This window comes from Anabas testudineus, chromosome 1, assembly GCF_900324465.2.
Source record: "Anabas testudineus chromosome 1, fAnaTes1.2, whole genome shotgun sequence".
Lineage (NCBI taxonomy): Eukaryota > Metazoa > Chordata > Actinopteri > Anabantiformes > Anabantidae > Anabas > Anabas testudineus.
The window spans coordinates 15,012,171-15,033,669 of record NC_046610.1 but is presented as its reverse complement, the minus strand read 5'-3'; the positions used below and the strand labels follow the sequence as shown (position 1 = coordinate 15,033,669).

General features: G+C 39.9%; 2 protein-coding genes across 3 annotated transcripts; one reads left to right on the top strand and one right to left on the bottom strand.

Annotated features, from left to right (window-relative positions):
• Positions 1 to 215: 215 nt before the first annotated feature.
• Positions 216 to 9,251, bottom strand: suz12b (SUZ12 polycomb repressive complex 2 subunit b). 2 transcript variants are annotated; one of them, XM_026359263.1, is made up of 17 exons: positions 9,237 to 9,251; positions 8,840 to 8,984; positions 8,249 to 8,295; positions 8,094 to 8,158; positions 7,861 to 7,929; positions 7,647 to 7,696; positions 7,466 to 7,551; positions 7,129 to 7,360; positions 6,820 to 6,925; positions 6,626 to 6,731; positions 6,319 to 6,496; positions 5,245 to 5,333; positions 4,775 to 4,918; positions 4,193 to 4,350; positions 3,640 to 3,838; positions 2,802 to 2,881; positions 216 to 2,404 (listed from the first exon to the last, which is right to left on the bottom strand). In XM_026359263.1, the coding sequence occupies exons 1-17, from the start codon at positions 9,249 to 9,251 to the stop codon at positions 2,092 to 2,094; spliced, it is 2,082 nt and encodes a 693-aa protein (XP_026215048.1). In that variant the 3' UTR covers positions 216 to 2,091. The 2 variants fall into 2 exon arrangements, with proteins under 2 accessions (XP_026215048.1, XP_026215049.1); XM_026359264.1 differs by having other exon boundaries at positions 5,245 to 5,330.
• A 1,831-nt stretch (positions 9,252 to 11,082) lies between these two features.
• utp6 (UTP6 small subunit processome component) lies at positions 11,083 to 18,751 on the top strand. The gene is made up of 19 exons (XM_026360692.1): positions 11,083 to 11,322; positions 11,633 to 11,717; positions 11,821 to 11,862; positions 12,034 to 12,126; positions 12,335 to 12,382; positions 12,501 to 12,564; positions 12,695 to 12,813; positions 13,054 to 13,131; positions 13,260 to 13,341; positions 13,460 to 13,541; positions 13,657 to 13,835; positions 14,281 to 14,360; positions 14,504 to 14,581; positions 15,200 to 15,379; positions 16,340 to 16,420; positions 17,373 to 17,482; positions 17,622 to 17,688; positions 17,830 to 17,902; positions 18,212 to 18,751. The coding sequence occupies exons 1-19, from the start codon at positions 11,231 to 11,233 to the stop codon at positions 18,364 to 18,366; spliced, it is 1,788 nt and encodes a 595-aa protein (XP_026216477.1). The 5' UTR covers positions 11,083 to 11,230; the 3' UTR covers positions 18,367 to 18,751.
• Positions 18,752 to 21,499: the final 2,748 nt, after the last annotated feature.

Sequence of the window (21,499 nt, the reverse complement as noted above, 5' to 3'; positions counted from 1 at the left end):
ACATACAAATATGTTAATCTAGGTGTTTCAAAGTTAATGCAGAACCTGTCTTACCCTGTACATCAGGGGCAGGGAACCGATGCTCCTCTACAGCTGCAGGGATAGTTGGAACGCTTTGGAAACCTGTGCTACTTCCTTCCTCAGAATAGTCCAACTGGAAACAGAGTACACCCTTTACACATCTGAGACACACAAGTGAGAGAGACTGCAGCGGGTGGAGGTTTGGAGTGTTTCCTTTCTTTTGGAAAGTAGACAGCTTGGTCTGTAAACATCTTTTTGGAAAACACTCTGCAGATTTTTTACTTCTACTGCATTTGTTAATTATAAACAAAGGTTTTAGTCTGTGGTAATATTCAGACTGGGTTATTAAACAGCCAACCATGATTGAAAAAGTGTAATAATGGCTAATGCCCAAAACTCGGCTATGAATAAGGTCAAATGTATTTTATTTCTTTAAATATAAAAATCCCCTTAGCCAGAATGTACAGTTCACAATTTTAACAGCATGTCTTGACAATAATGATGATGAATGTCTCCCTTTTCCAGATGAACACAGAAGCCCTCTTTTGAATAATAGAGGGAGAAAAATATATTGTTAATCTGGTTGTCAACAAGGGAAGTCAGATGACATAATGGTGGAGGTCACCTATTTATGTGCACACTACAAAACACTACTACTGATTTTCAAAGTGTTGTTGTTGAATGAATAAAAGGAAAGACACTAAAGAAAAGTATACAGAACTAAAAGATGGATGAAAAGAAAAAAAAAAAAAAAAAAACAAAACTCCCCTTTGGCATAAACTGCACCTAAAAGGACAGACAACTGATCTGGACCTGAAAACCAACCATCCAATAAACAGCATATTGCTTTGAAAGAAGATATGCAATGTGTTAATTACCGGATTCAGTCTAACATTTGATGCAGTTACATGTATACTCATTTCTGTCAATCAGCTACTGAATCCATATTATACAAACAAACAAACAAAAACAAAAACAAAAAAAAAAAAAAAACAAACACACACACATTGAAACTTCAATGTTAAAAGAAACTACAGGTGTCTGCATCATCAGAAAATAACTTGACTTTTACAGGTTTGATGCTATGTAATCTACACCATATATGGGAAGATGTGTTGCTGGTTGTTTCTTTAAATCCTAGAAGAAAAAAAAAACAAAATCTTTATTTCCCTGCCTTTCCTGGAGCTATAATCAATGCAGGCCAACAGGGTGACGAAGTAGACGTTTTAGCCTGAACCCAAAGTCTGAATTTATTCTCTTGTACAGGATCCAAACTTACATTAAAGTTGCAACACTACTGTCATGGCACCCTACCAGCAAAACCCAGAGTCCATTTGGGGGTTCTAAACAAGCTTTACAAACTTTATATACTCTAGACACTAGTGCCAAGTGTAGATTTTTTTTTTTTTTTTTTAACTGAATGAACTCTCAACGTAAAACCAAACTGAAAACACTTCTCCACTGATGACAGTGGGGGAAAGAAAATGCTGCATTTAACATTTGGTGCAGCACACACAACAAAAATCATGATCAGCTTCCTAAACACAAACACCAAGTGCTAAAATAAACAGCTAAAAGTATAAGTTTTCGACAAGGTTACCGTGTATGTGTACAAATAATCAAAAGTGACGATGTTACCAGTACAGATTTAACTGTAGTCTCAATACAGTTGTCTATAACGGGACATACCAGAGGCAGTCACGCCACACGAGAAGATTCTCAGTTTGTTCACTCTCTCACCCGAACACAGATACTTCAGCGGCTCCTGCTAAATGCATAATAAGTAGGTTCAACTTATATCATCCAGTCCTCAAATTCCTGGTTTGTATATCTGCGGGTGATTCATTTTATATTGTTTTTATTTGGTTCAGTTCAAGTTCCAAAAAACTTGTTTACCTTATATGCTGGTCTGCTTCAGGGCAGACCCTCCAATGACCACTTCAACTATCTAAGCACCAAAGGGTCAGTAATGTTCATTGAAGAAGAGGGAAAAAAAAAAAAAAAAAAATCAAATCAAGAAGAAACAAAAAGGAAAACACGACAACCGCCGCTCCGTCCACCCAGCCTGCATCAGTCTGTTAGTGTGCTTTTTGTCCTCTTGCCTTGTTTTCCCCCACTGGAAGCGATGGCATTGCCGTTGCATGCTCCTGCTGATACCAGAGTCTGGTCCTGCTGCTCGTCCTCGGCTTCCGGCAGTTCTTCTTGGATCTGCCGCAGAAGGGCCATGGCTCGGTCGATGGTAGCTGTGTTCACCAAGTTGAAGTCGTGCATGCTGACTAGGTGCAGGAGGAAGTTGCGACAGAGGTTGCGGCGGCTGATGTGAGCACCACAGTTCTCCACGAAAAGCATGATAGCCTGGTTCATCTGGTTGTCTGCTATAAAGCTACAGAAAAAAGCAGAACACACAAGGTCAAATTCAAATGTTTCAATAGGTCAAACTACGGTGGATGTAAGAACATGTGAATGTGTTTCTGTCTGGACATTAACCAGTTAGACATATTGTTAGAAGTAGGGGTGGGTTCGCGTGATCGTGAGTGGAGGTCCGAGCTAAAGGCTCAAACTTTGAAGTCTATGTCAATTATTGATTCACTTATCTTCCAACATTCCTTTAAATTGAAACATTTTATTTGTTACAGCAAGAATTGATGCCCTTCATTCAGATTTATGGATCACACAGTATATAATGAGATTTGTTTTAAATAGCTTGACAACCGTAGTTCTATATCAAAAATAGCTAAAAAAGTAATTTAACCACTGCTTCTCAGCGATGTTGAACGTACCCATGCTTCATGACATGCAGGTTCCACAGCTTCATCACCTCTTTCTCTCCTTCATTAACATCTGTGAACTCATCCAGTTGCTGGAATCACAAAGAATAAATAAATTAAATCACACATTATGGAGCCTGTTTGATACAAATATGTCATCCCCTCACCTGACAACAAAATCATGCATAACGTAGGCCACACATTGTGCAGCTTGTGTTGTTGATGTGTCAGGAAATATTGATTTTAATAAAGTTGTCTTCAGAGAAATAGAAAGAAATAAAAGTAACGTTGATACAAACGTCTTCTGCAGCAAGTGAATGTTCTGCTTCAATAAATCATGTATGGGCGTAAGAGTAAGCTAAAGAAATGTTAACAATAGTTTATACTCTTTGCACCTTTAAGTTATTTATGGCGAACAGGGCCATCCCAAAAACTGGACTCTATGTTGCCACGGTAACCACCAAAATCTGTATTGCATTTCGGGGTTTTTCCTCTCTTCCTAAAATGGCCTCTGGGAAAAACTCACTTCTACACATGTTGTCTATTAATACACAAACCTGGTCAAAGGTTTTGTATAAATTGTACTTTACATTACAATGTAAACAATTACATTAATTATTACAATTACATTTACTGTAGCATTAAGTAAAGGAAGAGCTCCATGTTCTGTCGAATACAAAAGCAACACACAAGTGTAATAACATTTGCTTCATTTCATGGGAATAATGTGGAATCTGCCAAATTTCTGGATCTTTAATCTTAAAGGGTGTTTTCCTCAGTTGTGTGTGAGACATGCTAATTCAGCGGTAAAGCCAGATATAAAATTACACAGGAAGTAATGGCCTCTTACTGTGGCAGTCTTCTCCCTGAGCCACTCTGGATCTCTCTCATCCTCGCTGTCCACATCCATCTCCTGGGGCCGCAGGGGCATGCAGCTGTCACTGTGGAAGTAGAGGCGGTTGTGTCCGCTGACATAGGTCCTCTGCTGCTCCAGCTCTCCATCCTCGGACTCTAAGAACTCTGACAGGCTTGGTTTGGTCCTCTTGGGCCTAGCAGAAGTGGGACCAATAAATAAACCCAGCAAATACACTATTCTACTATTTATACTGTCAACTGTCTCAACAGAGATTTCTTAGCTTTTTTTGTATTTTCCTCATATACAGTTAATTTATTTTCGGTTTCTTATAGACTAACTAAACTTAACCTAAATGATGAAATAACACCCCGAGGCTGAATATAACAAGTTTTAAATATTTTGTACTTTATTCACTGTATTCAACTTAGGTGAACTCTAAGGTGAACTCTTCACTGATTAACCAATGCATCTCTATGTGTAACCGAATGAAAATCCAATTAAAATGTTATACCACAAGAGTTTGAACTAAGCAAACTCCATCCTTTACCTGCAAACCAGTATACGAGTGACCGCGGTCCTTTTCACTGGGCCGTTACGGCTGAATGCGAAGCCTGGCTGGCTGTGGATGTCCTGAGGGTTGCCAACGTATGAGCCGTCGTAGCACTCATTAATGGATACGTCAATCCTTGCTCCTTTGGGGTGAGGCTGCAGAAAAAAGAAATGGTGAAATTCTTGGAAATTGTACACGGAGGGCCTGGTTAGTGTTCAGCTCAAGGGAAAACTGCCACTTGTCAAGGTTAAAACGGTGATTTCTTGAAGGATAAGCAAAGTGCTTTGATTCAAAATGCCTGTTCAAACAAGGTGTTGTAAAATAATATACAACATTTTAACCACAACCAACCATAATTGTGTCTTAAACTTACACCAAGTACACTGAAAATGACTGCAGTGCAAACTTCAAAAATCAATAAAAATAAAGTCCAACTTAAACTTGTGTGTGAGGCCACAACCTGCTGTAGCTTCAGGAGAGAACAATATGGTTGCACCAGTGGGATGCAACTCCTTCGTCACGCAAAAAACAGTCTTACGAGTGCACCCGACTAGCCCAAACCCACACACTGACACTTACCACATAGTTGAAGATGAAGCGGGAGTGGGAGAGTTTGAGGTGTTTGAGAAGGCTGTAGAGTTTGCTGCAGTTCAGGGTACACCAGGGACAATGGAGATCATCTCTTGCCTCTGTCTGCTGCCGCGTGTTGTTGTTGTACAAGAACTGAGCAAGAACACGTGGCAGTAGTTAATACTTTGTAAAACTGAGATGATCAACCTATAGCAAAAGTAAGTGAGTGATTCTAGTACTTTTCATGCCAGAGCTGCTGCCACATTTTGGCACACAAACAGTTCTCTGCTTTATGTAGGAAACTGTTCACTAGATCAACAATTAGAAACCAGTGTCTCAAAATGTGACAGCATTTCCAATCATTTCTTAAAATCCATTACACAGACTAAAGACATTTTGCTTTTCAGTCACCTCGCCAAAGGATTCCTGTAAATCAGTTCCCCAGGCCCAGTTGTACCCCCTACTGTTGTGTGGTGTACCTGATAAAATATACGTAGCTTCTGCCGCGGCTCACACGGGACCTGCTCTTTCCTCGTCTGAATGTCTGTGCTGACTGACTCTTTCACTGCTGATGGGAACAGATGGAGAAGTTAACTGCTGGAGAATCACCAAATTCTGTGCATCTGATATGTTAAACAAGTATTTGAGAAACTGAAGAAATTCCCAATAACATCAAGATATGAAATGTCAGCATGTTGCACATAGCAGCAGGAATGTTTCTGAAGTCACTTTTAGACATGGCACCTGTAACATTACTGAGTCTGATGAGAAAAGAAGAAGAGCAGAGTTTTCTGCAAGGCTGCATTGATGGTGGACTTTAAAACGTTTTTTGCAGATTAATGTTTCTTTGTGGCTTAATTAATGATCATGATGCACCTTAACAGCTGGAGGGAGGCTGGAGCCCACTTAAAAAAGCCACTCTGCAAACACTAATACAGTTCTTTTACAAATCTCAACATAAATTAGATACAACCGATATAATCCTGCTGCTCAAACACGAGTTAAAAATGGCAGGTCCTTAGGTAATAACTCATTTGCATTCAAGCACTTTGCTGGATATTCACACGTAATAAATAAAGCTAAACTAAACAAACTTAAGTGAGATTTCATTATGATTTCTACAGAAAAGAGACTTTGTTTAAACATGACAGACAAGTAAATCTGTCTGCACATTTATGGTGTGAAGCGCATGTCTGAAAGGGACTCAACAGTTATGACTCAGTGTGTGTTTTGTCAGATTCAGTTACAAATAGAACATCCCACACAAAAGAATATCACAGTGGGTGAAATATCCAAAACCATGATCCATTCAGCTTTGCTCAGAACATGGCATGAAGTAAAAATTTGTCCCTTGTTTGGTTTAATTCTGATTAAAACAGAAGGTAAAACGGTAAAACATTTCTTCCCTCTCCCACTTTGTCATCACCCGTCTCCTGTTCTTACATATAATCACAGAACTTAATGTGATTTAAGATGTTAAATTATCTACATCAAGCCTCATCTTAGATCAAAACTTGATCTAAAAACTACCTTGTGGCGTTTTCTTTACTTACTCATGAGGGCAGCTCGGTGGTTGCTGGTCCTGGTCTCCATGGGGCTGGAGCTGTCCGAGTTGCGAGTAGCAAGAGGTTTGGCCACTGGGGCAGTCGACTTTCCACTGGCATCACCTGTCCAACGCAGTGTGAACTGCAGTGTGGGTCCCTGAGAAAAAGTCTCAAATGGTGGCAGTCTCTGCGGGACGTTCAAAGGGGAATGGCATGAAGGTGAAAACAAGACAAACTAAGGTAAGACTCACAGATTCTGATAAGTCACATGTGACAACACACACTCTTTGCAGACACAAGCACAAACCCGTCCTACCCTTCCATCAAGAATAGTCTCCCATGTGGCTCGCTTCTTGCTCACAGGGCTGTCCTCCATCCCTTGCATGGATACTTCATACTCCCCATCGAGCAGCTGCAATCTCCTGCAAAGGACAAGCCCATGACTTAAAGGGAACAGTCAACAGAAGATAAGAAAGGACCAGTTTTACAAATTCAATCACAAAACCTTACCTGTTCTTATCAAAGACCGTCATCTGTGCAACAAATGTCTCTGTGGTTTCTCCTTCCTCTCTGTGGGATGAGCTCCTCTTCTTTCTACTCGGAGTATCTGTTACATCTTTGTATAAACATACAAAACAAAGATTTAAAACTGAGAAACATTTCTTGCACATCAACATTATTTTCTAAATGAGTATTTAGAAACACTGGCTCCTTGAAACCAGGAGGATACTGTGACCCAACTTTGAGTCTAAATCTTCCAAACACAAACAGCACTTCACCAACAACAGGAGCACAAACACACCAACGCAGGTTTCATACCAATGTTCTCGTTGGCCTCTCCGTTGACCAGACCATTGGTATCTCTCCTCCCTGCGCGTGACACCCTAAACAGGAGTGAGTAAGACTTCACCATGTGGCTGTTGCTGGGCTCAAACTCATTGCTGGAGACGAGTAAGGAAGGGTAGGAGCCAGGCTTGGTTTGGTTACTGTCAGGATTCAAAGGCACCTGCTTTTTACCTGTAGGCACTTGCTTTATCGGGCAGCTGACATCCTGAAAGAGAATTAATTTTAATGCTATTAAAGATAACAATCATCAACAAGTTACAAGAGGAAATCTGCAAAAATGAAAGACTTGCTGCATAGTATTTTACTTTACCTTGCGTTTTTTATGGCATACTTTGACGAGTAGCACCTCTAAGGACACAGAATTTTGTTCATTTTCTGAATTCTGAGATGGCTTTTCTGTAGGACAACAGAAAGAGTTTCACGTCAGTAAAGAAGTCATTTGCTCAGCCCACTTTAAATGCAACCAATATGCAAAAGTAAAGTCTGCTCACCATCCTTATGGAAGAACCCGGTGAAGGTTAACTGTAGATGTGACGACAAGCTAAAGAGCCAAAAGCCAAAATGGACAGTTTAAAATGAGTCACATCAAGTGCTCCAACAACATGGGGCATAGTTGAAGGTCATAAAATACGTCAATAAGATGATTCAATCCTTTAAAACTAGCCAGCAATGAAGAAGTGCATCAACTCTCTATAGCTATATTACCTTGGAGAATCCTGCTCTCCCTTCATCTTCTCCACTGTCTGCAGCATACCATCCACCTTGAAAGTTTTCCTGGGAGGAAGGATTCAAAGTCACAAAGGGTTTGTTTGTTTTGTTTTTTTAAAAACAATTAATGAATACTATGACCAAACATAAAATAGATAAACATATCCTATGAATCATCTTAAACCTCAGTGGATATATCTATAGAGGATAAACGAGAACAGATTTCGTACCTTCTGGCATTTGTTCGACCATTTCTGTGAGACATGAAGGTGAGTGTCCTGTGCAAAAATATTGGCTAAAATAACAAAAAAGAGGAAAAGCATAAATTAATCATAGATTTTAAGAACAGACTCAAAATAAATCACACGTTGAGTAACTGACTTACTGCGATCAAGTTCCTTGTGCGGAGAAATCTGTATATTTGAGTGGGTTCTGAAAGAAAAGAAGGACATAAGGAGATATTTAATGTGGACGTCTCCACACAGTATCACCAACATTGCAAAGTAAAACCCGTACATACACCAAAATCTTTGGAAAATAAGCTTAAAAACTGACTGTAAATAAGGTTTTGCTTTATGAGACTAGCCCTCCTTCAGTCTGCTGTCATTCAGCTTCTCTGTGTCATCTGGGAAATTAAGCCAAATGATTACTAACAAATGCCAAAACATGGAGCGCTAACAGGTGGTGGCTTGTTAGGCAAAACACCAGCAGATCATCAACAAGACGTGTTTTACCGATTCCGCTATAATCGCCCCAGCCTCGATATAATTATGATGACAGGCGTTTAGTTTTCATTTCCCAAACTATCTTTCTTTGAACTGCTAGTTAGCTAAACTACGAAGATCCCCTCAGATAATGTGAACAAAGTGACAGGAAAAGAGGGAAACTATAACCCAATGAAGAACATGGGAAAGTTCCCCTCATGTAATCAAAACATAAAAACTGCATCTCAGAGGAACAAGCGGTGAAAGCTCACTTTCAAAGGCCTGTAGGAACAGCTCATGGTCGGCCTGAATCTGCTCCATCTTCGGCTTCTTCACGGAGTTCATCATTGCTGATGAGGCAGGGTATACGGCTCCGTTAGCTTTGCAACTCGCCCCGCTCATAATATGACCTGAGTTCTGCAAGTCAAACAACATCACGTTAACCCAGAAAAGATTGAAGGAACAAACGGTGGTGGTACAACAAGTTAGCTTAAGCTAGCAGCCAAATGCTCGCGTTAGCATTCCAGCCACCTAGCTCAGCTAAAATGCTAACGTGTTAGCTACGTGGTACTTCACCTTTTACCAATTCGTTTATTCTAACCCCTGCTAGTTGGCGAAACTACTCAAATCAACATGTGGTAGATAGTGGGGTAAATAAAGACGACGAACCCTGGCTGATGGCATTAATTTGTTATCCTCGCTGCCTCCAGCACAAGCCTGGCAGACTCAACAGCAGAAACCCATGAAGAGGAGGCGACGAGACGCTGGCTAGTTAGCTAGCACTGCTAGCATGGTTTACTAAAAAAACAAAAGTCCGTACAACTCAAGTCCCGCCGCATTCAGCTTTCCAACCCAATATCGTGTGATATCCGAAACGGTGTGACTCTTTTGGGTGAAATTGCTGCCGATCTGTCTGTAATTTTTGTTGGTGTGGTTTCCTTCAATTCGTACTGAACAACAGAGCCTTAGTCAGCTCTCAGCCAATGGGAGACGAGCTGACATAATCCCGCGCCCTGATTGGCTGGTGACGTTCGGTGGGGACACACAACCCGCTCTCGCGTTCTGCGATTTTGCGGGAAATCGACTTAATCAGTTTTCCTCATATCATCATCATCATCATCATCATCATCATCATCCTACAGCTTCAAGTCGGAGGCGTACGAGACGTGACAGTCAGCACACAGTCCACGTCCAGCCTTCAATTTATTCCTCGTTATTATGTGTGTTACATGTGGTTAATGGAGAAAACAGCTCCATGCAAGTTCAGCCCTGTGCAGCCTACTGCAACAAATCTGCATGGACGATTTATTCATAGAGTGAGACCACCCCATGAATTCTATGCTTATTAATCTGTTATTATAAATCCTCTATTAATTCCTCAAGGTGTGTATTTTGGTTGTGTGATAACAATAAGCATGTATGATATTTGTTTTACAAAGCTTGGCTCACCATTTTGTTTTTGCTGACACAAAAAGTTCAAGAATCAATTCAATTCAAGATTAAAAAAATTGTATTTATCCCAGAAGGAAATAGTTTTACCTTGTTACAGTTGTTCTCAATTCAGACAGAATTGTATATTTATATTATGCATTAGCCTGTTATAATATGTTATGATAGCGCCCTTCATTTTGTCCTCATCCCAGTTTTTGTACTTCTTCTTCACTTTAGTTTCTCCCTGTGTTACCACTCTTCTCTGCACTCTCTCCCTTGATCTAGCTCCCCCTTTTCTATTGTGCAATTCTGTATTAAATGAATTGATCAAGAGTTCTGTAGGCTACACCTATATCAGCAAAGTTATGTCACCAATTCTACATTAAACATAATAAACAACATTTGGATCAAATTATTTGGAGGATGAGTGTCCATTTGATGTGTATATTTGAATCACATATCACATATCTCTGTCTGGGCTGACAGATCCCAAATACACTATTGCTACACTTAATTTCAATAGCCTGTTAACATTGCTGCCGTTTACCTGCAAATTCACACCAAGAAAATGTCCTAATTAAAAGAAAAGGAAAAAATAAAATTCAAAACATGTTTCTTTTTTGTTCTGTTACATCATACAGATCTGTATATCATTTATAGCTGCCATATATTGGTAATTAAAATGTTATACTTATAGTAAATCAGTGTGAAGCATAATTATGTAAAAAAGTTAGTAACCTCACACGAAAAAAATAATCAGATTTTATAAGAATATGCCAATAAACAGTGCAGAAACATCTGCATATTGGACATGTAAAAGTTTGAGATTAATTCCTAGAATATGTGAAGCCTCTAATAAACTTTCATTACTTCTTTTTGTTTCATCTTATCTGTTGGAAGTTTCCAAACAGCAATTTTGTATTTACTTGAGGTAAAAAAAAACAACAACAATGTATTACCCTTAAATTAGTGGACAGTTTATATAAAACATAAGTATTCTTTTTTGGTTTATAATACACCATTACTCCACAACACGTTTGTTCCGTGTTTCCGGACGGAGCAATTTGGAGACGGAACCGGAAAAGCGGCGAACCATAACTTCCACACATGTGTATGGAAGAAAATCAGCCCATAGCTCAGAGTCTTACGGTGTTTCAATGTCACGTTGACATTAATAACGTTATTATTATTATTACTAAATAACCTGAATCTGGAAAGAGTGTGTCGACAAAATGGCGGAGATCGTTCAGCAGCGGATTGAGGAGAGGATTCCTGAGCTGGAGCAGCTGGAGAGAGTGGGACTGTTCACCAAGAAAGAAGTCAAGTGAGGATAAAGAGGCTTCACATGTTTGCCAATCTGTCCCAAAATAATACTTAGTCAGGTTCCCAGATAACTACCGAGCTAGGTTTTGCTTTGTTTTGCGTGTTGCAACCACTCATGTTAGACTAGACTTAAAGACTAGGAGTTCACACTTGATCACATCATGTAAAACAACTCTCTGTGTTTGTATGACTTTCATTTTAAGACAGACATTAACAATTTTAAACCTTTAACTGCACTATTTTCACTTGTTTCCATTCCTGAGCCTCTCAATTGGATAATGTGATGAGTTCTTCATGGTTTGCCACTTTAGATCCATAATAAAGAGAGCGACAGCCCTGGAATACAAGCTCCACAGGTTGATTGTCAACAAAGAGGACTTCATTGCATACATACAGGTATGTAACATGCTTACATGATCTGTTGACTTTAGTTTTTAAACAAGGAAAAAGTTACATGTAGAATTTAAAACATTTAAATTAGTTTTTCTTGTAATTACAGTATGAAATCAACGTTTTAGAGCTGATCAAGAAGAGAAGAGTGGTAAGTGCCCTTTGGTAAACTGGTGAACAGATGCTTAACTCATTTTTGCACTCGTCATTTGTTTTTTTTAAATGTACGTGTGTACCAATGTAACTTGAGTGGATACTTATTTTCATTGCTGCTTTGAGATAATATCATGTCATTTAACTGTGCTTATCATTTAATTTGCAGCACATACACTACCAGTTTAAGAGAGAAGAGATTGAATTCCCCATCATCCACAGAATAAATAGTATCTTCAGAAGAGCAACCAATAAGTGGAAGGTACTGTAATGCATATTACTAAAAAAACAACAAAAAGTGATCATGTAATTATTAATGGTCATTGCAACGTAAATAAATAAAAAAGGAAATGTGTGGGTACGTGTTGGCTGCCAGATTTAAAAAGTTAGCAGTGTACAAACGTTTGTGATTAGTTTAAACTGACGGAAAGAATGAAGCAGAAATAACCAGACATGTTTGTTTCCCACAGGACGATGTGCAGCTTTGGCTCTCGCATGTTGCTTTCTGTAAGAAATGGGTATGTAAAGTGTCATGCTTATACCTTTTTTTTAAGTTGGAAAGTTTTCAACTTCAGTTAGACCAAAAACAGTTTCTACTCATTCTAATAAGGACGTGTTCTGTGTTTTACTCATCAGGCCACCAAAGGTCAGATCAGTAAGGTGTTCTCAGCCATGCTTGCTATCCATCCTGACAAACCAGGTACAGAAGACTGTGATTTTCTCCTATTCATAAATTCCACTGTCACATTTCAATTCTCATAATCTTTGGGGTTAACGAAAACAAATATATGCTCAGGAAAAATAAATAGATGTGTTTTTCTTTCGTCTAGCTTTGTGGATAATGGCGGCCAAGAGTGAACTGGAGGATAGAAATTCGTCTGAAAGTGCCAGACACCTGTTTCTAAGGGCTCTACGCTTCCACCCAAACAACAAGAAAGTCTATAAAGAGGTAAAACAAGAGAAATGTGTGTGTTTGTTTGTTTGTTTTTTATAATCCAGGCAGCATTGTACAACTTAAACTATAAAGCATTCAGTTTATGAATAAACTTCAGTGTTTCTCTAGAAGAATAAAGAGGGTGAAGTTAAAGGTCAGTGCGTTTGTGGTAGCAGTTGTAGAGCGTGTGATCGTTTTCAATTTGAGTATTTGTCAAATATTTTTTTCTCATTGTCTCCAACAACTCTGTGTTAGTACTTCCGTATGGAGCTGCTGCACTGTGAGAAACTGAGGAAGCAGAAGGAGGAGCTGGAGAAGGCGGAGATGGACCTGGTGAGTGTGAAACTAATTAAATAGAAACTATGGGAAATGCAACAACATAAGACATAAAAACACACAATTAAACTGTTTGCACGTAAGCTCTGACTTCATATCCACGATCTGCTCTTCACACCGTCCAGGGTGAATATGAGTTCGCTCCAGAGATCCTGAACGGTAAACTGGCTGAGGTTGTGTACAAAGATGCTACAGGAAAAATCAAAGGTATTTGCCTTTAAATGTTGTTTTCCAATTCTAAGAAAAGAAAGAACATTTTCAAAAATGTAAAAGTTTTAGAATTTTTAAAAAAGTGAGAACCTCATTTGATGTTTTTGCCCCACAGAGGCTGAGTTCGTCATCTCGCTTCTGAACATAGCAGCTATCTTTGACTTTACCAAAGAACTCCAGGACTCCATCCTGCAAGAGTAAGAAGCTCATTGTAATACAGAGTAGTTTACTCTCTCAAACACACACACAGGCACAAACATACATTCTTCCCTCTCTCTCTCTCTCTCTCCCCCTCTCTCTCCTTCTTTCCAGCTTACAGACCAACTACACAGAGGACAGCTTCACGTGGGATTTCATGGCCAAGAGGGAGCTGGAGGCTCCGGGTGCAGGAGCGGAGCTGCAGTCAGCCAAAGGCCGAGCCTCAGATATAAACCGGAGAGAGGAGCGCTGTTGCCAGGTCTATGAGGAGGGCATCAAGAGCCTCAACACTGGTAACTCACTGATACACAGAGAACACATGCACAGTTGACTGTTTTTACCCAAAGGGAAAAATTTAGAATTTGGGATTTTGACTAATGGTGTAGTTATAAAATCGTATTACAAGGCTCCTGTGCATTCTTATAAAGTATGAATTTAAACACTGTATAAAGTCCACCAATACAGTTTTCATCACGCTATAGTTGTTTCTACTATCTCTCACAAAAAATAACTATATCATACTGGTGAACTGTCTTCCCTTGGTTTATAAAGCTCACACTGTCACAGCATCATGTCCATTGTTGGATTTGAAGACGATCTGGTTTTGCCAAAGTCTTGTCAAAAACATCTCAACACTGTATGGGCGCCCTGTATTAACTCACTGTTTGCATACTTCCTGTCAACGTGATGTGCCAGTAATAACAAAGCAGCGCTGTTCTTGTTTACTTTGTGCTCTAGAGCCAATGTGGACCTGCTATGTGGCTTTCTGCTTGGAAAGAGTAAAAAGAAAGACCAACGTCCAGGAGCTGAAGGAAAAAGTAAGTGAATACTGTTTAATTTTGAAATGAAGCCGACTCTGATTGTTTGTTTGCTCCTTACGATATAAATGAAACATTTACAATGAAAAAATGTTGGTGGCTAAGGTTTTTGAATCCTGATCTGTATTTTGTGTGTGTGGCAGAGGCAGGGGAGGATACTGAGTGTGCTGCAGCGTGCCCATGACTCCTCGCTGCTGAAAGAGGACTATTATAAAAACTGGGTAAGATACATGTGTAATGATGACTTGTCAACTGTCTGGTCACATTAGGTGCATTTAACTACTACTACTACTACTAGTGTAGTTTGTTTGGCTTTGTGAGAACAGTACAAGTCGACTTCTGATGAATCCAACAGACTTCTTGAGATGTTCGTGAGTCGTCTTCCAAATGGACTGTGGTGCAGCTGCCTAGCCAGAAGTTATTAAATCCAGAACACAATGGAGCCAGACTACTGTCACTAGCTCATACCAAGCATCTATCTTGGTTCACAGCCAAGCCTAGAACCTTTTACGCATGCCACCCCCGCCCCATATTTCCTGTAGCCCTATTAATTAGGACGAGATTCATAAAAATATTTTGCTCAGCGCACATTTTGGTGCCATATTGCTGCCAAAGTCTCAACACTGTTCAGTAAACAAGTTATTAATGAGTCCAAGTGTCTCTTATTTAAAGTCACAATTTCACTTTTTATATGGAAATATCTGAATTAAAACAAACGCAAGACGTTTTCTCGATTACAATAAAAACCAAACTAAACAAAGTTTGATTAAAAGAGGTGTTAGAAAGCCATCACGCTGGTGTATGGAAACAGCCAACATGATGTTCCCCTATGTGACCAGCTGCAGATCCTGCTCTCATCCGGAGACGCTGAGGGAGCGGCCAGCGTTGCCATGGCAGCCACCCAGCGCTTCAGCCAATCGGTGTCCGTGTGGAGTCTGAGTTTGCAGACGCTAATACAGCTGGGGAGCGGAGATGTGAGCAGGTTATTCCAGGATGCTCTCACACTCGTTAATCCCAAGGTATACACAATACACCGCACTATTACACACACACATGCACACACGCTTCGACTGCACGGTCTCAATCACATCAACTTTGGACTTTTTTTTTCTGTAATTGCGCTCCTTGGAGAATGGACACACACCAGCCACCAGTGGTGTAGCAAAAGTGGGCCATCTCCTTGGCCCAATTAGTCTTCATTCCACTGTATTAGCTTTTCCCGCCCCCCTTGTATATGTGAGGAAAACTAAAAACCTAAAGAACAAGCAGCCTTGGTGTGTAAACACAACATATTAACCTCAAGATTGATCATTTGTGTAATTATTAATTGTTTAATGTCAGATTCACACTGTTTAATTTGACTTGAAAAGTAAATGTGCAGAATTACACATTTAAAACGCTCTATTTGAACACAGATACACAGGCTTATCAATCATAACGTCCATCTTCATCACCACAACTCGTATTAAAGCGCAGCACACACACACTTTGTTTTTCTTGAACGTGTGATGTCCTAACTTTTCACCACTCTCATTGTTGCACAGATCATCACATTGTAATGACTTATACTGTAGCTATCAAAACACATGCTTTGACTCAGCCACAGGCCTTTTATAGCAGTGAGCAGAGTAGCTGGTTATTGCTGAAGTGGGGTTTCACAAGACTGTGGCCCTGAGAAGTAGCTGCGTGGGGACGATTACTACCCGCTGCTCATTATGAAAGTTCTTCTCTCAAGATAAACACACTATTTAAGTGTTGGGAAATATTATAAAACCAGAGGCGGTTTTCATCTGGAATAAACAATAAAAGTTTTGTATTGCAGGGCACAGGAGAACATATAAATTAATGATCACTAAAAGTGTGTGAGATGTGGTTTAGATGCTAATTACACACAAACTAGCAGCTGTGCTGGCAGATAGCACTAGTTGTGAAATTGAAGATGGTTATTCAGCTAAGTCCTTGATGTCTCATCTTGACAGGAGAGTCTACCCCTCTGGCAACAGCAGGTCCAGTGGAGCATGGCCAACCAGAGTCCTGAGGAGACAGAAGCTGTCTTTAAGGTAGTCCACCTAAATCCACCACAAATTAGTTTTAAGTGCAGAGCGTGCTGTTGCCACAAACCATATCTTTTGACAGAGTTCTTCAGTGATAGCTGAAAGGAAGAGCTGCCTCTTAAAATATTTACAATTGCAGAAAATATTCAGACCCATTTTCCTTCTGCACACTTTCTGTGGTGGAGATTGAATTTAATAATAATTAAAAAAAAACAACAGCCTCTTACCTGCATTTTTTTATATTTTACATTTACATGTATCAAAAACTGATTTTATTTTGTGTATAAAGGTTTTCAGACTCTTTGATGTGAGACTCCCAAGTTGTGGTCAGGTGCATCCTGTTTGCTTTTTATTTTATTTTCATGTGTTTAGAATTTGACTGGAATTCATTTGTGATAAATTGAAATGACAGAGTTCAGAAACGCACACACTTATTTACATAAGATCCCAAAATTCGTACTGCATCTCACGACAAAACCCAAGGACCTTTCTGTAGACTCCACAGCACGATGGCATCAATGTTGTGAAACACGAATTGTAAAATGGGAGTTTGGAACCACCTGGACTCTTCCTGGAGTTTATTGTCCAGCCAAATTTAGTTACCAGACAAGAAGGACAAGAACCAGTCACTCTTACAGACTTTGACTCCATCAGTCAGGATGTAATGCTAAAGTGGCTAAATGGAAACCACTCCGAGTTAAAGACATTACAGGCACTGCTCATCACATGCTGATACCATCCCTACAGTAGAGCTCAGTGTTCACAGCATCATGCCTAAAGTTACTGTCAGCAGCAATGTTATAGCTCAGGAAAAACAGAGGCCGCTTTTGATTAAACTTGCAGATAAATACGTAAGAGATGAGGCAGGAATGATTAATAGTCCTTTATGTCTGCACAGTGTTTTGGCCTCAGAATTGAGATTGCCTTGCAGACAGTTTGTTCTCTTGTTTGTTCCCAGAGAGGTCTGCTGTCTGCAGTAGCGGCTGTTGCCATGGAGATGAAACAGCGCTACCTCGATTGGTCCTACCACACTGGAGGCTACAAGAAAGCTAGGAAGACCTTTACAAGGTACAAACACATCCATTTATCTGCTCACCTTAATGATAAATAACACCTGAGGAACACGCATTTAACCGGCCCCAAACTCTAGTGAACATGCAAACTAACTCGACTAACTAGAGTTTAAACTGAAACTTTGTCTCTGCAGCTTACAGGAGAACCGCCCCTTGTCCAAGGCCTTTTTCACCAGAATGATTGAGATCGAGAAGGAACAAGTACGTATAGCAGCTTCTGTCTGTGACATATGAAACCTCCATCAGTGAATCTGTTAAAGTGGTGTCACTGATATGGAAGCATTGTTGGAAAAAAAAATAAATCTGAGGGACAGACTGTGGACTTTTCTGTGTGTTTTCCAGGAGACTCCGAAGATGAACTATCTGAGAGACTACTATGAGAGGGCCCTGCAGGAGTTTGGCACCTCAGATGACGGTAAGTGGCCTTAAATGCCTTCTTAAAGGAATACGAGCGAAATAGAAATGCTGAAAATGGTAAATGTTGAACATCTTGTTCAAGACTCCAGGTTTCCATCTAACAACTGCAAAGAGAACAGCTTATTTAAATACCATTACCTCAAATACAGAGAAAAGGGATGTCAGATCTGATGTTAACCTTACAATACATTCACAATCTGGATCCTATACTGCTAGTGTGATTTCTAGAACAAAGATAAATGTGTAATCTGGGATATGGAAAAAAAAAAAAAACCTTGTTGAGTGTCATTATTTTATATTTCTGAAGATCTGTGGCTGCAGTACATCCAGGAGGAGCTGGGACCCCTTGGACAGCCTGAGAACTGTGGCAAGATCCACTGGAGAGCCATGAAGTTTCTGGAGGGGGAGAGTGTGCAGAGATTCACGTCCAAATATACTCTACATCAGACTGGACACTTATGAGTAGCCATGTAAGGTCCAAGTACTGAGGACCAAGGCCTGTAGGTTCAGATAACAACAAATGCGTAGAGGTTTGTCATTTAAAGAAACGGCTGATATTTTCTAGCAGGTGTTTGCTGTTGTTTCTTTTACAGAGGTTCTTCCAGTGTTTTAAGAAATGTTCTCCTCCGGAGTTTAGAGGTTTTGGCAGCATTGTGCAGCTGTGATTTACAACTTGAACCCACTTTCCATATTTGTACACGAGAGCATGTGTGTTGTATTTGATACCAGACTGACTTTGGGAGCATGTATTGTAAGAAGGTCCAGTTTATTTGGAGCTTGTTTTGGCATTTTGAAAAGATGAAATTTGAGGCAGTTAAAATGATAATAAAACAGTGTTTCATTGTTAGTCTGTTGTTGTGGTCCTTCTGGGGCAGTGACGTAACAAAAGTACAATAGTACAACAGATAATCACACAACACACGTCCTTTTTCTGAACTCATATGACTCTCTCCGGCCTGGTGAAGATAAATCATTCATTTTACATCACACACTAACCAAGTGTTTGCAGTTAGTACCTGTCACGTTATTTAAATACAAAAAAATGTTGCTTTCGAAAACAAACCATAAATATGAAACAGCAGTAGTAAGGTGGTGTAGTAGCAGCTAAATTAACTGTCCACAAGCATCACAAGCTATGTACAGTCTTTAAGGACACTTCATATAAATTGAGCACTCGCTTCGACACTGACGTTACAGCTGTGAGGTATAGCAGCACATTAACAGAAAAACCTTGTAAATATAAGGATATTAATGACGTGCAATATAAATAATGTGTGTGAACCTATAAAACGATGATCATAAAAATATAAAAATATTATAAAGGATTATAGGATGTGTTAGGATGCGATACTCCAAGACTAAATGAAATCCACTTGGATGTAAAGGTGTCATGAACTCTGCAAGTGGCCTCTGTCGATTGAAAGAGATGCTTATAAAGGATTCATGTCACCAAATAAGGGGAATATAAGGTACATGAGGCTGCATGCTGCAGCACCTTCACCCTCTGTAATCCATTTTACCAACACTATTTTACATCTCTTCTTGTCAAAACAACAGGTTTTAAGGCAGAAGTTACTATGGTGAATTACTTTCATTAAAGATTCCTTTAGACTCAGCGAGCTGTTAAAAAGGTTTTGGACTGATGCTCGCTGTCAGATGAAATGTTCTCTGTGTGAATGGAGGCTGAAACGGTACCGACACACACTGCTACTACAGTTTGTGTAGGAGCTTCAGATAGGGTTGGCAGATGTATGGGTTTGCTGACACATTGAGCCACTTGCGCTATTGAATCTATTGCACATTTGCCAGTTGATGTTTTTTTTTTTTGTTGATGTAATGGAGTATCTGTGCTATTTAGTTTCCTAATTTCACATAGATAACCTGAGAAAATATTCAAATGTGTTAAGCACATATTTAGTTAACGGCTTCAGTCTGCAAAATCTGCATTAAGCTGCTGAGTCACAACATCACATAATGGTCTAAATGCTTTTTTTTTTAGAGGCTTTTCAACACAGTCCGAGTTCTAAGATACTGAATTTTGGTAAATCAAATAGTTATTAGGAGGAATGTTATTACCAGTATTAAAACTGTCTATACCGGGCTTTATGAAATAGTCAGACTGTGTAGCTCCACCGCTTGCATAAGCAGAACATCACTGACAGAACGCATGAACCATATTGTGTCTTCCCCAAACCTGGTTTAGGAAAAAGAGGACACTGCAATGTTAAACAAATCTCAGTTCACGTGCTGCACCTGTCTGCATAAAGACAGGACCCATCTCCCCTTCACCGTCTCCTCTGTTGAAAAACACCTGCACCCTCCCTATGAGCCTTGTCTGTCTTTCACCTGTCCAACTCCAGTCTCACGCTCTGTTTGGTTCGTCTCCCACATGTCAGCCCCTGCCCTCCTCTCACACATCTTCAGAGCTTCTTAAAGAGGATATAGGTGAAGAGCACCAATACACCTGCAGACAGCAGCCCGATCACACACTGGTGAACAGTGATGACGTTCTCCAGGGCGTGGATGCGCTCCTCCATGGCGGTGGTGTGGATATAGTCATAGATGGAGGCCCCGATGCTCCACACTGCCCATACAGCATCCACCACCGCTTTGATGGTGGGAGAGACCATTGAGAAGGCCGCCTACAGCCCGGCGCCGGCTGCATCCACTGCTTAATGTTTCCACTGCACTACAGAGAGCGAGAGAAGAGGGTGACACATAGCACAGTGAAGGAAAAACAATGTGCGGGCATAGTGACTACCTCCAAAAAAGCGAACCACAGTCATACCTCTATAACCACGAGGAGCCACATGGAAGAAGACTGATCTCACATGCAGTCAACAAGTTAAAGAAAACAAATCTAAGCTGTGTGTGAAAAGAGCCATCTTTGTGCTTTTTCCTTTTGTAACAGTCACAAATAGAATTGGGCTTGAATGGCTAGCTTTGAGCATGAAGCTTAATTCAATTAAGAGTTGAATCAAGCATCAAGCATCAATTTTTCACATTTGTGCAACACCCATCAAATGGCAATCTGCCAATTGACCAGTCAATGATCACTGTAGGGCTACTGTTCCTAAATACTAAATTTAAAGTACTTATATAGATATTTATTTTATTGTACTTATGTACTTATGTCATAGTACATCATTAATCCTGTACTGCTTTTTGACAACAATGGTTAGTTACGGCTTAGTTTAAGAACAAACTTATAAAACATGTACTCGTTTTATGAAATGTGAAGCATTTCTATTGATCATAGCACCCTGTGTTCTGTAGGTAGAATTCTATTTGGTCTAGTTGTGATATTAAAATACACTTTAAACATTAAAGCATCACCAAAAATAAAAACCCCCACTCAAACCTGTCATTGTGTAATTTTACTTTGATCTTCTCTTTTAAATTGTTATGATTAAGCCACTGAAACTATGACATAGCCTAGTAAAGAGTTGTCTAACAGCATATCATTTAGTAGCCTCTGTGTGTGTGTGTGTGTGTGTGTGTGTGTGTGTGTATCTGTCCAAACGCCCATCTTCACTCTCTCTGATCCACTGGTCGACTCCTCCCTCAACTTATGTCAAGTCAGTATTAATAAACT